We start from the raw sequence: 14,543 nt of genomic DNA on the forward strand, positions 1-14,543 counted from the left end.
TACTGTAGACATACTGAGCCCATGTTTCCTCAAATATAGCTACAATATTTGCTTCTCCAACTCTTAAGAAAATCTTGAAGATTCTTGACTGGTAATGTCTAAGCGTTGATTTTACATCCATCTTTTAAAACAAGCACACACTTAAAACTAGCAAAGCAAGACACCAGGCAGAAAGCAAAAAACCTTGAGAAAAATCTCCATGTTCTCGTATGCTTTTTCATGCAGTTTTCAATGTCCTGTTTCAGTAATTTGTAACACAGAGTCAATATTCTTTGAGCATCTTTTTTTGAGAGAGGAAGGATATGAAAGTGACATCTTTGCATACGTTTTAGGAATATGGTAAATTTTCTTCTCACCTGGAACACCTGGAACTCCTGGAGGTCCCAGATCACCCTTTTGACCAATATCTCCTGGTAAACCAGGACTACCCTGTATAAAAGAAAATGTTAAATATAGTTATCCTACACTATTATGATATGACTCAAATAGTCTGGATATTTTCAGAAATCTATAAAAAGCACATTTAATATGAGTGAAAAGCCATTAAGTGTAAGGAATGGTTATTCTCTACCATGACTGGATAAGAAGCTTCTCTTGCAGGAACAAGTATGACACCTTGTTCTTACTAACCTATTTTTTGCCTTACAAAGATACTAGTTCAGAATAAGGTCTCACTAACAGTATAGCTAATAAAAAGGTTCCCAACCACAGACTATATATATTGTCGTGAAAAACATCAGTAAGCACAAAGCTCAGCAAATACTAATTTCAGTGCAGCCCCACAAGGCAGTGGCTAGTCAGATAATTGAATGGGGTCATTCTAGATCATAGCAGACTTGAAAACTTCTGCTTTCACATGTGGAATGAAATGAAATGAAATGTGCTCAACAATTTATAATCCTCTGAAGATTTTTACTTCTTGACAGGGCTAAAATGTACAAGGACTTAAACGCTTCAAACACAATGTGAACTCTTCCTTCTGCCTTCACTATTATAAACTGCTCTCCCAAAATTAATGGTAACAAGTTCACTATAGCCTCACTTCAAGGAAAACCAAGCCCATATTTCAAAAGACACTGTAAATAGTTATTTGACTGTCAATTTCCTTTTCTTCTTTTGTCTGTTGCAAAAACCTTGTAAGTATAGTTTAGAGTTTCTCCCTGGCTGAAGCAAAATGGCAGTGACAGTCTATAAAATAGGTTATCTAATAAAATATCTAATCTGTCTATCTAAGAAAATGTGAACACGGGTGGAGGAAAGATACAAAATCCCTTTGCTAAGTAACCTACTGATCAGAGATTGGAAATGTGAAATGAGTACTCGGTGAAAAATAACACCAATGGCAGGATTCATCTCATCATATTTGGAGATCAATAGGGTAGACACACAGAAGAGTGATTTTTCATTTGATATAAGTTAGATGTTTATATTAAGGTGAGAAGAATGGCTCCCTACAAACTTCTAATTCTTTCCATTGACTATAAAGGGAGAAGAGAAAACTTGCTCAAAAATGGATGCCAGTAATGAGACTATTACTATTGGGGTGGTTAAGAGAGGTATTAATGAGGTACGGTTCCCTAGTTCCCTTCAGCCATATAGTCATGATATGCAGGACTGTTTAAAGAAATGGCCCTCTCTTTGTATCATAACATGTGAACTTCCATAGCATAAAACAGGAGGGCTAACATTCATTCAGAAGACAGTCATGAGTCAGAGAATTTCACTATAAGAGGGTTTTTTTAATAATTTTTTTTTTAGGTTATAACTATATAAGGTAATTATTTATAAGAGAAGTTTATTGGAAGCTTTCCATCAAAATACATTTTCCACAACAGTATGCAGATTCTTAAACTTTTTTTTTCCCCACCAGAGATAGCCTGGCAAACAACATTTTGTTTTGGACCTGTTTCAAACAAAATAAAACTATTTCAGTTCATTAAAATTATGAAAATATTTCATTTCTCATTTCAAGTTTAAAATGCACAGAAAACCCCACGGGATTTGTATTACATGCTCTGATTTCCACATTCACTTTTTCTTTATTGGATTTTTGGATAGGCTGTGTCACCCATCTTGTAATAAAATCTCCTCTGTGATATAGGTTACCATGTACCTGGAGACCAGTATGAGCGAATGAACTGTAACCAGGCAGGAGCCTGTCACGTTGGGGAACATGAAGACATTAGAAAAGCATCTTAGTATGTATCACCAGAGGAAGTTTAATATTGAAATAACTCTCACTGGAGCATTTCACACTAATTTAATAATCCGATACATTGTGGCACAAGGATAGTAAAGCATTTTCTTCTGACTGAAAGCACAGAATCAAAATCCTTTGACATTTCCCATTCATCAGAAACAAACAGTCTTGGACTGGAATAACAACCTGTGAAAACTTTAGAATTTTCTGGCATATAGAAAGTAGGCTCTCTGCAGAAGCACTGCAAATTCTTAAAACGGGAAATATACTGGAATGTTATTTTGAAACTTACTACCTTCAAAGATGGTATGGTATGGTCTCAAAGATAAAAAGATACAGCCAAGATCTAGTGTTAGAACACTGAATCAAATCCTTAATGTCTCCGTGAAGTGACTCTGGATGCAGAAAAGGATGTAGTAGATCTTTGCATTATCAAGAATAATGTGGACATTTTAAGTCCATTATCAGTATCTTGCTTTCACATCAGAACCTTATTCCTGAGCCTTCCTTCTTCTTGTACACTAGGAATTGTTGAGTTACATCTGCCTACTTTCTTATGCCTTCTTCCATAAATGTTATTATTTTCTTAGTAGGAAAGAGGAAATTAAAAGTTAAAATATAGACCGTATTTTTCAGCGTGGAAAAAGACAGCAGACAGTCTGAGTGAAAGAATATAGAAGGCCAACTATTCTAGGCAACTGTCCTATTCTACTTTATTCTCCCTAATATACACTAAAGGGACTGGTTTAGACGAGGGAAAATGAATAATATATGCCAACAATGTATTAATAGCATTGCCTGTTTGTATTTCTAAATCAGCAGCTATATTTCATCACTGACAGTACTGAAAGTGCACTTTATTTGAAAGGTTTCATAACAAAACCAAACAATCCTGGTATTTTCAGAAGGCAATTTATCGTGAAATATGCAACCTTTAAAATTAACTACTAATGCATTTGCAGGATTTATGGATGTGCTGTGGCCGTTCTGTACTGTTAATACACTGTAAATTATATTCTGGGTGTTGTATGTTACCACTCACTATCTATAAATTTCTAATAAGTTCATTAGCTCACTGGGGCTTATTGGTAAACAGCCTTTAAAAGGAGAGAATTGAAATGTTTTCAGACTGACTTTACATCGTCAGCAGGGAGTCCCAAAGGCACTTTGAGCATAAAGTATCATTATTTTGAATATGAAGCATCTATGATTAATATATCCATTAATTATAAGAACCAGCTTTCAGAAAATCTGGAGTGTACTGAAAGTGACTTACTGGCAGTCCCTGAAAACCTGGATCACCTTTGACTCCTGGACCCCCAGGAGTCCCAGGCCAGCCATTGCTCCCCTGCTCTCCTTTGGCCCCTTTCAGACCTGGGGGTCCTGGTGGCCCTGTTGGACCTGGTAAACCTACAACCCAGAAGAAGAGACTATTTAGTGGCAAAATTCATTCAGAGCAGTACCTGATGAAGGACAAGCTGTCTCAGTCTACAGATGGGCAGAATAAAAGTAATTATCATGACAACATTTCAGGAAAATAAGAAGGAGAATCTGTTGCAGTGATGTCCATATGACCCCCATTCCATCACTTATCAGCCTGTGGCTGACAGAAGATACTTGAGAGTTTTCTGTATGTGTAAAACAGATGGTATGTTCTCAGGTATGAAAGTGGTAGAGACACACTGCAGCTCTTCTCTACTCTCCTCCTTAACCTCCAGTACAGCGCCATTCGCTGTCAAGATAAGGCCACACTGGGCTGTTTTTAAACACGTTAACACTCCAGAACATAGGAACATACAGCTATGGAAGCCTTAAAACTGTAAATAAAGTCCAGAGGGAAACATGGAAATGGAAAGCACACTTCTCAGCATTAGAAAGACTTCTGGACAAAACCAACTGCCTAAGGACATGAAATCAGCCTGTTCTAGGACATAATGCCAAGCTGCCTATGAAGGGGAGCTTTTCTCTGACCTCTGAGAAGAGGATATAACAAAGATATGCATTATTGACTATATTATTAATTAATTAGTTGAGCTATGATTAACAGCAGTACATTAACACCAAAGATTAAAGAATTACCTGGAAGGCCAGGTTGGCCTTGGGGTCCTCTGTCTCCTTTAGGGCCCTCAATTGCACTTCCTGGTAGTCCAGGAAAACCTTGGCTGCCCTTAGGGCCTGGTGGACCTGCATATCCTGGTTCTCCTTTCAGGCCTGGGATCCCTGGACTTCCTGGGGATCCTGGAAAGCCCACATCACCTTTTGCACCTAAGATTTGAAAAAAAACCCAAACAACCCACAAATAGAACATGATTAGAGAAAGGATGACAATTACCGAAACCTTCGGCCTTATTATCCACTCACAGTAAGCTTTATTCCTTAAGAAAGTATTGACCTTGCCTCTATACATTTGTATAAAAATGCAAAACTTTAGGAAATTATTTCCCACTTTATGACATAAAGTATAAGAACAAGACTAGTCTGACTGACATCTTTTCTTAGCTAAACCGATCACTGACTATTTTAAACCACTCTAAAAATAGATGAACATTCAGCATCTCTCTGTCAGTCTTTCCGCAAGGAATATAAAGCCCTCAAACCCTTACTCCATTACAGTTATTATTGTCATAGCTGAGTAGTGGATGTTTTCCTTGACTAAGCACAAAAGGACTTGCTCCTGGAGAAAAACAGAATGTTCTTTTTACTAACATCTAGATTTAGACACTTAGTACTTACTTTAAGGCTTGCACAAGTGGTTAACATTTGCAATTCAGTCCATGATTGAGTAAGAATAATATAGATTAGCTGATGTAAGTACAATAATAAGAGAAATAAAATGTATAAGGAACAATATCCCTGGCTTTTTGCCTAAACAGAACAGGGACTTTAAATCCTGGACTTACTTCTTTGGATGTACAATACATTTGGAACACAAATGATGACAGCTGTATATCTATTTACTTTAAACTCAGATATTTTTAAATGAGCTGTGCTGACAAAATACGATGGATAAGGTGAGAAAAGTGCTCTTATAATCTAGCATTCCACATGCCTTACTGAGCTATGATTAGAAAATCTACTTAAGTTCTCTAACGTTAGGGCTTTCTCAGTAATTAATGACTGTTAATTGCTCTAAGATGGTAAATAAAATTCTGGTTTACCACTTCTGATTGTCCCCACAAGTTTCCTGTATTTATGGGAAGAATGACTGAGGTAGGGCATTGGAATTTCAAGCTGTGTAAGTTATTAAAAATCTGCCATGCCATGTTTATTTCATAGATGGACTAGTTGAATCTTTTTTGTTTTCTGGATTTTAAAAATTGAAAACTCTTTAATCATAATTTCCTTTATCACTAGCAGCTTGATATTTCTATAAACAATTTCTTTTGATATTGCAGCCCAGTGTCTAGGACATACTTATTTCATCAAATGGAGCATGGTGCATTACAGACACCTTGAACAAACACTAACTCATGCCGATCGAGCTGCCACAGTATAGTGACACACTTTGCAAATACCACAAGTGGTCTTGAAATTGTGATAGCTAGTAAGTCCAGAGTCCACGTAGTAACAATTTTCAGTAAGATCTCATCAGGTCTCTGCTATCTTTTGCACCTCTGCACCATGCTCCTGTGCATAGCTTAGACATGCTATACTAAGCTATATAGCATAACTGTTTTAGTAATGAATAAAATAGCATCTGGGCTGCACAACAGACTCAGGTAAAAAGTTACTGCAGTATCCCGGCCATGAAACTATTATCTTTAGCTGTCTGGTGCAGAGAGCCTCATTAGACTTTGATTCTTGCAAAATTAGTACAAAACCAGGAATACTTGGAGTCAAAGCACAGCACACAAATACAAGAGTTATTTATATTACCTCATCACAGCACAGCTTGCAGTAAACTCCACACTATGAATAATTACCTATTTTAGAGCATAGCTAACTCATGTCCAAGATGCTGCCACTGTAACAGAAATTAGTATTTAAGCCTCTCAGAGTTTCTGCCTGCTCTGAAAAGGTATAGCGTGTGAAAGAATGAAGTAGAAGGTATGTCTGAACTACAGAAGTCTGTTTATAGTATGTTGTGAGGGAGGTTTGCTACTTGTTTAAAAAAATGTTTTACCTTTATCTCCCTTTGCACCGGGAAATCCTGGAAGTCCTCTACCTGGAACACCTGGAATAGAGAAGCAGAAAAAAATTAGAAGATGGGATAGACTTAAATTTAATATGTAATGAACAAAATTCTATTAAGCAAGTATAAAATCTAAATAAATGATTTATGCAAAAGTTCTTCAGTGCAGAGACTATCTTGCTTATGTATTGATATTGTACCTAGGAAAATGGGTCTTGTATGACTGAAAACTCTACCATAAGAAAAGGCAAGCCTGCTCCATTATTTCACAGCTAAGTTGCAGACTGAAATTAATTCCAAAACATGCCAATTCTTTGAAGTATTGCCAGCTTTTGTGAAATAAATTCTTTCAAGATTACACTGATCAAATACAGTTGCTCATCTAAATGATCATCTTTACCACGGTGGATGATAGTAACCTGCAAGACACCATACTAACTTTATTTTCTAAGATTCCATTCAAAGTACCTCAAACCCAGCACACCCCTCTACCAGCTACTCTTGTGTAGCCTATCTTAGTGCATTTTCAAACCCCATAAACTTAACACTATAATCACAGTACCTTGTTCACCCTTTGCACCAGCTGCACCTGGAATCCCATCATAACCTGGTTCACCCTTCTGTCCAATGGAACCAGCAGGACCCGGAAGGCCAGGTTCACCTGAAAAAAAAGTTTCCCACTTTCATTTCACCTTCATCAGACTCTCTATTACACCTTTATTCCTTCTAAAGAAAAGCTTCACTTATTCTTTTGCTCCCACAGAGATCAAGCAGAAGTAGCATGATGATTTCAGATTTTCTCTGAGGTTACTTCTGAATTAAATCAGTGTGAGACAGGGATCAAGTATTACAGATTTTGACATAGCTAATTACAATGAAATTCAGTGAGTTTAAAGCGCAGGAACTCCAGCAAAGACTTGTGAATAGCACAGCCCATTGTCCAATGAGATGATGTGTCCTGCAGCCAGTAAACTAGGAACATAAGACTCCAAGTTCAACAATGTTGTTATATTCATAACAGCAATGGACTTAATTCCTCTTTAACATCTGTTGAACGATGTTAATGTCGTGATTGAGGTTTAGGCCTGTGGATCAACTTTATTGTTTTTAAATTAACTCAGAAACAACAGAACTAATGGCTATAGCAACAACCAGTGTTGAGGAAGGTGGTAAAATCTCTTCTACAAACAGTGTAAAAGAAGTATAGTCCCATACTACACTGACTCAGATTTAGCTGAGAAACAGCACTGTCTTTTTTTGTACATGACATGAACAAATGTAGCAGGAAATACCTGAGCTAAAACAAATGTAGAATACCACCGTATTTGTTTTAGCTGGAGGTGAAAAAAATTTTAAGTAGCATTTGGTGTTTTATACTTCTTTTCTACCTGGTTCTCCTTTTAAACCTGGAATGCCACTTAAACCAGGAAGTCCCTTTTCACCCTTATCTCCATGGCGGCCGGGGCTTCCTAAAGAAAGGAAGAAGACATGGGTTTATATGCAGGATATTTGGTATAAGTTTCACATTCAATTTTCACTGCAATTTATGTTTTATTAAAGTGTAAAGACTTGCCTGGAAATCCTGCGATGCCAGGGGATCCTTTGGGACCTGGAGCACCCGGCATTCCAGGAATTCCTGCACTACCCTTTTCACCCTTATCTCCAGATAAACCTGGACTACCCGTTCGTCCTGGTTCTCCCTAGAAGAAGCAGCACACATTATAAAATCCACACATTGATTATGAAACAGCTTTTTCTGTTTGCAATGGTATATGTCACCTGTCTTATCCATCAGACGTATAAAGATTTTTTTTTCCCATTTAGAAACAAAGTAATTTAGGATTAAATTTGGCATGAAATTACTGACTTTCATAGCAACTGCTTAATACTTACATACCAGTCATGAAAATGAATATTTTTCTACGAATTTTTACAACAGTTTTTACAAAGTCTCTTCCAAATTAGCCTTTTAACTTACTGTCCTGGGTTCAGTTCAAAACAATCTTTAGGTATTCAGCAAGTCTGCCACCAGATTAGTTTTATTTTTACAATTATTACTCATAATTTCACAATTAGCGCCATTATATAGCTAAGAAAAGGAATGTGAAACAAATGGGAATCCTATTAGAATAGTATTAGAGATTAGATTAACTTTAGGGACAGTATTAATACAGTTGTCTTTTCAGTAATATCTGAGCATTTTAGAGTTCTTTTCAGCTTTCCAGTATTTCTGCAGAAGTAGAGAAACACTATTTCAGTGTGATTATTTGCTCTGTTAAGAGCCCTTTTCACTTTATTTACTTAGCATTTTTAAAAAGTTCTTCCCCTCACCCACATTTCTAGCACTGTAAATTAGCCTATTCTGAAGAGACAGAATAAGTAAGAACCTTGGAGATAGTGGTCCCAACAAATAGAATGCATCTAAACCTCCACATATGCACACCTTTCAAGTTTCTCATCAGGTATTTAAATAAGCATATCAGAAAATAAAATAAAAAAGCTTAAAGACCAACAGCATCTTTCCAAATAAGGTATTTGGTAGAGACAGACAATTAAATCCTTAGGGGTATAAATACCTTTTCACCAGGAGACCCTGGAAAGCCAATTCCAGGAAAACCTGGTGCTCCTTTGTCTCCTTTTTCACCTTTTTGCCCAGGGAACCCTGGTGTGCCTGGTGAACCTGGTACTCCTGGCAGACCCTTTTCTCCAGGTGTTCCTAGTAGGAAAAAAGGAAAAATGGGTGTATCAGAACTAACGGTACCTTAGCAGTGCTGACAATGATTCTTGAGTGTTGCCTTAGCTATTCAGAGGTAGAAAAGCAATGTAACTCACTAAAAATAGGTAGTAAATTAACTTTTGAGATTTGCTCTGTAAATGGGACTTTTTATGGGAAGATAAACTCTCCTCATAAAAGAAGGTCATTATCTTGGATTCAGAGTAAACAGAGCTCTTCCTAAAAATAAGATCTGAATAAAAGTTTATGTTGATTTGAAGAATTTCTAATAGGACCACAGTGACAAAGGAACTCCGCTGTAGCAAATTTTTCTGCCCCAATTTACCTTTTCAGTCTTCCACCTTTGACTTCCTAAATATCTAGGCACAAGACCATCTGAATAGACACCACGTTTCCATGATGAGATATAGGTTCTTCTCTATTCTATTTTTTACCAATCCCCTTCACAACGACACTCTTCCTAGACCACTACAGTTTGTAGTTAACAGGCAGTATACAGCAACACACCTAACATTTTAGAAGGTGGAAAATAACACAAGAAGCTTAATGCAGTTCACGTACTAGCAGAGGCAGAGACAGAGACAGAAAAACAGATATTACTTGAAAAACTGCCTGCCTGAAACAAATACACAAATCCTACACGTATAGCTAAATGATTTTCATGTAGAAACTTAGGAAACCATCCTATTACTTGTATACCACAATAGGACTGAAAAAGCAATGTCCCAAAAGTCTAAAGTTCAGATACTGCAAGTAGTGCAACCATTTAGTAGATCTACTCCAACAAATATTCTATACAGGTCTCAAAATGTTCTATATTAATTTGTGGAAAACAATAGCAGGAAATTCCCAGCAGTCAGTACCTGGCAAACCCATTTCACCAACTGATCCTTTTTGTCCCGGAACTCCTGGATCCCCTGGGAATCCTGGGGGGCCCTGATCACCTTTTGGTCCTACGGACAGCAGAGAAATTAAGAGTCCCATTAATTAATGAGGTTTCAAATACCTGATGAACAATCTCTATTGCTAGCTTCAGACATACCTGGCTGTCCCGGAGTACCAGGTTCACCATCCTTCCCTGGAATTCCTGGTTCTCCATATTCCCCACGTAATCCTTTTTCTCCTGTTGCTCCATGGTCTCCTGGACACCAAGAAAACAAACACAGTGAGATCAGTTTTACCAAAATCTACCACATAACAGTCCTTCCAGTTGTTTTTTGATCACTGTTGCTTCCTTCTGCTGAACAAGGAAATGGCTGAATTCAAGCTTAGAGTAAAACACAACGTTCCAGTTACTAAACCAGTGCTGAGGAAAGGCTGTGAACTATTACAATTGTATAGGTGTCTGTCCACATTACAAGGCAAGTTATGTCTTTAAATGAAATTGCAACTGAACATGTGTTTGAGTTAGATTAATGAGTTACTTCAGAAGTGCCAGACTCAGGTGTTAACAGAAATTATTGATTTGGCTGTTCCGCTGCCTAAAAAGATACGTGTAAGCAACCGCTTCACAGCCAGAAATTTGCTGTTTCCTATCTAATGCTCTGTCTAGTGTTAAAGCATCTTCATCATTCCAGAAGGCTTCACCTCTTATTCTGTAGTGTGCCTTTTATCCAGGTTTAAGGTCCATGCTTTTTGATCATAATCCTTTCTGTTAGTGTCACTTATAGGTAGAGGGCAATAGGTTACTGAAAATAGTTCACCAAATGTTTTTAAGGAAGCAGATTTAATTCAAAAGGTCCCAAGATGTCCAAAACCCTTTTCTTTTTTTTTTTTCATTAAACATCACTGATAATCTTCCATAAAAATACTGTCTTTTCTGCACAGTTAGTATTTTAGAAGCTTTTTAAAACATTACTGTGATACTCATGCCTAGAGAGATGAAGGCAGATCATAAAGTCATAGAGAATAACTAGATTATTCTTCTCTAGTGGTACTAAGTATCTTTGGTTTGAAGAGGATGAGATGGGCAGAATAACAGCAGAAATTGGAGGCTGGGGCCTGTTTGGAAATTAAACTTCCAGCCTGTGTGAGCCAGGCCAATCTCTAGAATGTGTGTGGTCAGGAAAAGGTAGAGCATACACATTTGTAAGTGTTCATTATTAGTGCTGGAGAGATGAAGTTAGAAACAAAAGAAATCAAGCATTTGAATTTCTCAGCAAAGGCTTCTTTATATGCATGTAACCATGTAGCCTAATTTGGATTTCTGGAAAGAAAATAAAACTAATTATCAATCAGTTAACCTTCAGGCCAGCAGTAGATAAGAAAGTAATGAAAAACAACCAGTGTGGATTTGGTTTAAAGCTTTTTATACAACCATATATATCAAGATCAGGAACAAATGAGAAAATTAATCTAGATGAAATCTTTATAGGCTGGGAGCCTCATCAGATACAAAAGTGCTCTTAGAAGCCACACCTCAGTGTAGAGACAGATGCAGCCCACACCTGCTCCTGTGCTCCCTTGCGGTCCAAGGGTGTCCAAGCTGGGAGGCACTGCCTATCCACATGCCCAGGTTTCTCTGAGACCCAACCAGGACACATGAGCCCAGGTCTAATTCTGACAAGTAGTTAGGAGATGGACTTAAGAGGTATATAGCCTAGGAAACCACCCTGTTCCCACAGTTCAGATATAACATAGTATAGTTATTGGTGAATCACTGTCAAACAGAAAAGGAGTCTCAAGTGCTTTGTCCAGGGCCCAATGGAGAATAAATTGATTAAATGTACAGATGACACTAAACTGGAAAGACTTAAAAAGAGGACAGAATTAGACTGCAGAAGAGTTGGAGTAAAGGTTGAAATCAGTATCATGAAATTCAAAAAATGTAATACACCACATGTGATAAGAAGTCAAAAGCATGCATCCAAATAAAAAACAATTCCATAGGCACCAGTCCAGAAGTAAAGGACTAAGGAGTATAACTAATCACAAACTGAGTTAGCTGTTGTTTCAAGAAAGGAAAATTTAATTCTAGCATGACCCAAATTGAGGTACTTTACTTATTTTAGCAAAGTGCACTCTAACAAGGATGCAGCCAAACTGGGAAGAAGACAGAAAGGGTAACAAGAATGATAATGATTTCAGAAAACATGAGATATAATGAAAGGCTGAAGGATCTAGTTGAGGGAAATGGAAAACTACATGATCTCAGTAGCTCCCTTCTAAGCCCTACACTTCTATTTTAACTAAAACAGTTATCATTTATTTAAAAACTCTTATAGGGTTTTTTTTAATAAAAAGTAAACAGAATATAAAGGGGAAAAATAATAAAAATATATAAAATACACACTATTTTTTTCTTTGAAAGGAAAAACAAGAGAGAATAATCTTAAACAACTAAATTTTCATGTAACAGTAAAAATAAAGTCCAAGAGGAACGCATTGTCTAAAACCCCCTAATATCTCTACCATCATTAAGTTTCTAAATAGAAAATTGATTGTCTTTCTCCTGCACATTTCCAGATGTTTCTAAATTGACATAAGTTGATCTTTTGGTATCAGTGGCATATGGTGTGTCTTCTCTGAAATTTCTTGAGGTCACAAAAAAACCATGTCTGCCAAAAAAGGCAACCCACTTTTTCCTACAGTATCAGTTGGTCTTCATGGCCACAACAGTGTTTCCACTATATGTTTACATGAAAGACAGCTTTTCTCTTCTGGTAAGCTCTAGTTTCTACTTTTAAAATTTCCTTTCTTTTAAGAGCGTCTTCAGATGAAAGAGGTAAAATGGATTTTACAAGGGCAAATGGAACTTCTTCCATGCAACCAAAATCCTTTCCGTCTGTGATTAATCTTCATTTCAATGGAGTTGAAAGATACCAGAAATGTACCTGCATTTGCTGTGTAAAATACTTCAATCTTATTTCAAAAACCAAAATACAACTGAACTCAAAGCATTGCTGCTTAACAGTATATAAGTGTTGATTACACTTATCCACAGTTAGAAACTAAAGTTACCTTTTTCTCCTTGATCTCCCTTTTGGCCTTTGAGACTAACCATATCCATGGTGTCCATCGTTCCAGGTTTCCCTGGGAGACCGGCTTCGCCTTTATCTCCTTTGACACCAGGATCACCCTGTGGTCCAACTACACCTTTGAAACCTTGGCTACCTGTAAAGGGATAGCACAGAATATTATAGTGGCATATAAAACTTATAAATAAAAAAATATTCAGTAGACATCAACAAATTAAATTAGCTATTCATTCATATTTTGAGCACTGAACACCATGCTCTGGAACATCTCATTTATCTCATATCAAGATTTTTATACCAGGACTTCACTGTCAAAAAAAGTTGACATATTTTTTCTTGCCTCACGGTCATTAATTTTAGACTGAAAACAACAGAGGTAGGAGGTTAGCAGTAATACAGTGTTCCAGTACCTAAAGGAGGCATACAAGAAATCTGGAGAGGGACGTTTTATAAAGGCATGTACTGACAGGATGGGGGGAATGGCTTTAAGCTGACAGAGGGGAGATTTAGATTAGACATTAGGAAAAACTTCTTCACTGTGAGGGTGGTGAGACACTGGCACAGGTTTCCCAGAGAAGCTGTGGCTGCCCCATCCTGGGCAGTGTTCAAGGCAGGTTGGATGGGGCTTGGAGCAACCTGGTCTAGTGGAAGGTGTCCCTGCACATGGCAGGGGGTTGGAACTAGATGATCTTTAAGATCCCTTCCAACCCAAACCATTCTATAATTCTGTGATTATTTGAAGGATTTAAATAAGACCTTCCTTCTGGCTTCTTATAATTTCAAATACATTGCTTTTCTTGGAGTAATATCTGTAGCATCCTAGTGCCTAAGTTCAACAACCCTTAAACTGTTGAAGACTGGGTCAAAATTCATGGCTCGGTGCCCAAATACATGACTGCTTGTAGGATATGGCTTTCTAATTTACACTATTTCTAACTTACAGGGAAGTTACTCAACGTAAAACATTCCTTAGGCCAAGCATACTCCTTATATTTGGTTATTTCCAGACTTGTCTTCTGCCAGGAGAACTGGATTTTACAATTTTGATTTTTAGAAAATCTCTCCCTTACCTTTTTCACCAGGCAACCCTCGATCTCCAACTGGTCCAGGAGTTCCTGGCAATCCAGGAGTTCCCATAACTCCCATTTCTCCTTTGGGTCCTGAAACCAAAGTAAAAGCATGAGTAACAGAAATAAAGCATGCAGCGTAAGGAAGTAGAAGAAACAGGAATTGCACTACTTAAGGAAAAACGGGACAAAGAAGATGATTAATTTAAAACAGCCTGATAGAGAAAACAACAAAAAAATAGTGTCATGAAAACCAGAATAAAACCATTTGTAATGTTTTTTTGATAGATTCTTAAAACTTCCTATTACAGTAAACAATGCCGTCATTAAGAAAGGCATTATTAAAACCACATTCTGCCACTGAAACAGTGCAGAATAATCCTCTTTCATTATTACAGGCTAACAGCTAGTTCCTTCAAGTCAATGGATTTGA

The 14,543-nt window shown here is 37.2% G+C and overlaps 1 protein-coding gene across 1 annotated transcript in view; it reads right to left on the reverse strand.

The window, feature by feature from the left end:
• The window catches only part of COL4A1 (collagen, type IV, alpha 1), a gene marked incomplete at its 5' end in the record, with an annotated part of 43,252 nt that overhangs the window by 11,634 nt on the left and 17,075 nt on the right, over positions 1-14,543 (reverse strand). The window contains 12 exons of the mRNA XM_010020334.1: positions 357-429; positions 3,477-3,610; positions 4,280-4,465; positions 6,324-6,374; positions 6,895-6,993; positions 7,721-7,797; positions 7,902-8,032; positions 8,909-9,048; positions 9,930-10,019; positions 10,109-10,207; positions 13,027-13,179; positions 14,114-14,203. Of these exons, the coding sequence (XP_010018636.1) occupies positions 357-429; positions 3,477-3,610; positions 4,280-4,465; positions 6,324-6,374; positions 6,895-6,993; positions 7,721-7,797; positions 7,902-8,032; positions 8,909-9,048; positions 9,930-10,019; positions 10,109-10,207; positions 13,027-13,179; positions 14,114-14,203 (1,323 nt within the window). The remainder of the gene's footprint in view (positions 1-356; positions 430-3,476; positions 3,611-4,279; positions 4,466-6,323; positions 6,375-6,894; positions 6,994-7,720; positions 7,798-7,901; positions 8,033-8,908; positions 9,049-9,929; positions 10,020-10,108; positions 10,208-13,026; positions 13,180-14,113; positions 14,204-14,543) is intronic.

The sequence above is a fragment of the Nestor notabilis genome, unplaced genomic scaffold (assembly GCF_000696875.1).
Source record: "Nestor notabilis isolate BGI_N333 unplaced genomic scaffold, ASM69687v1 scaffold4698, whole genome shotgun sequence".
Lineage (NCBI taxonomy): Eukaryota > Metazoa > Chordata > Aves > Psittaciformes > Psittacidae > Nestor > Nestor notabilis.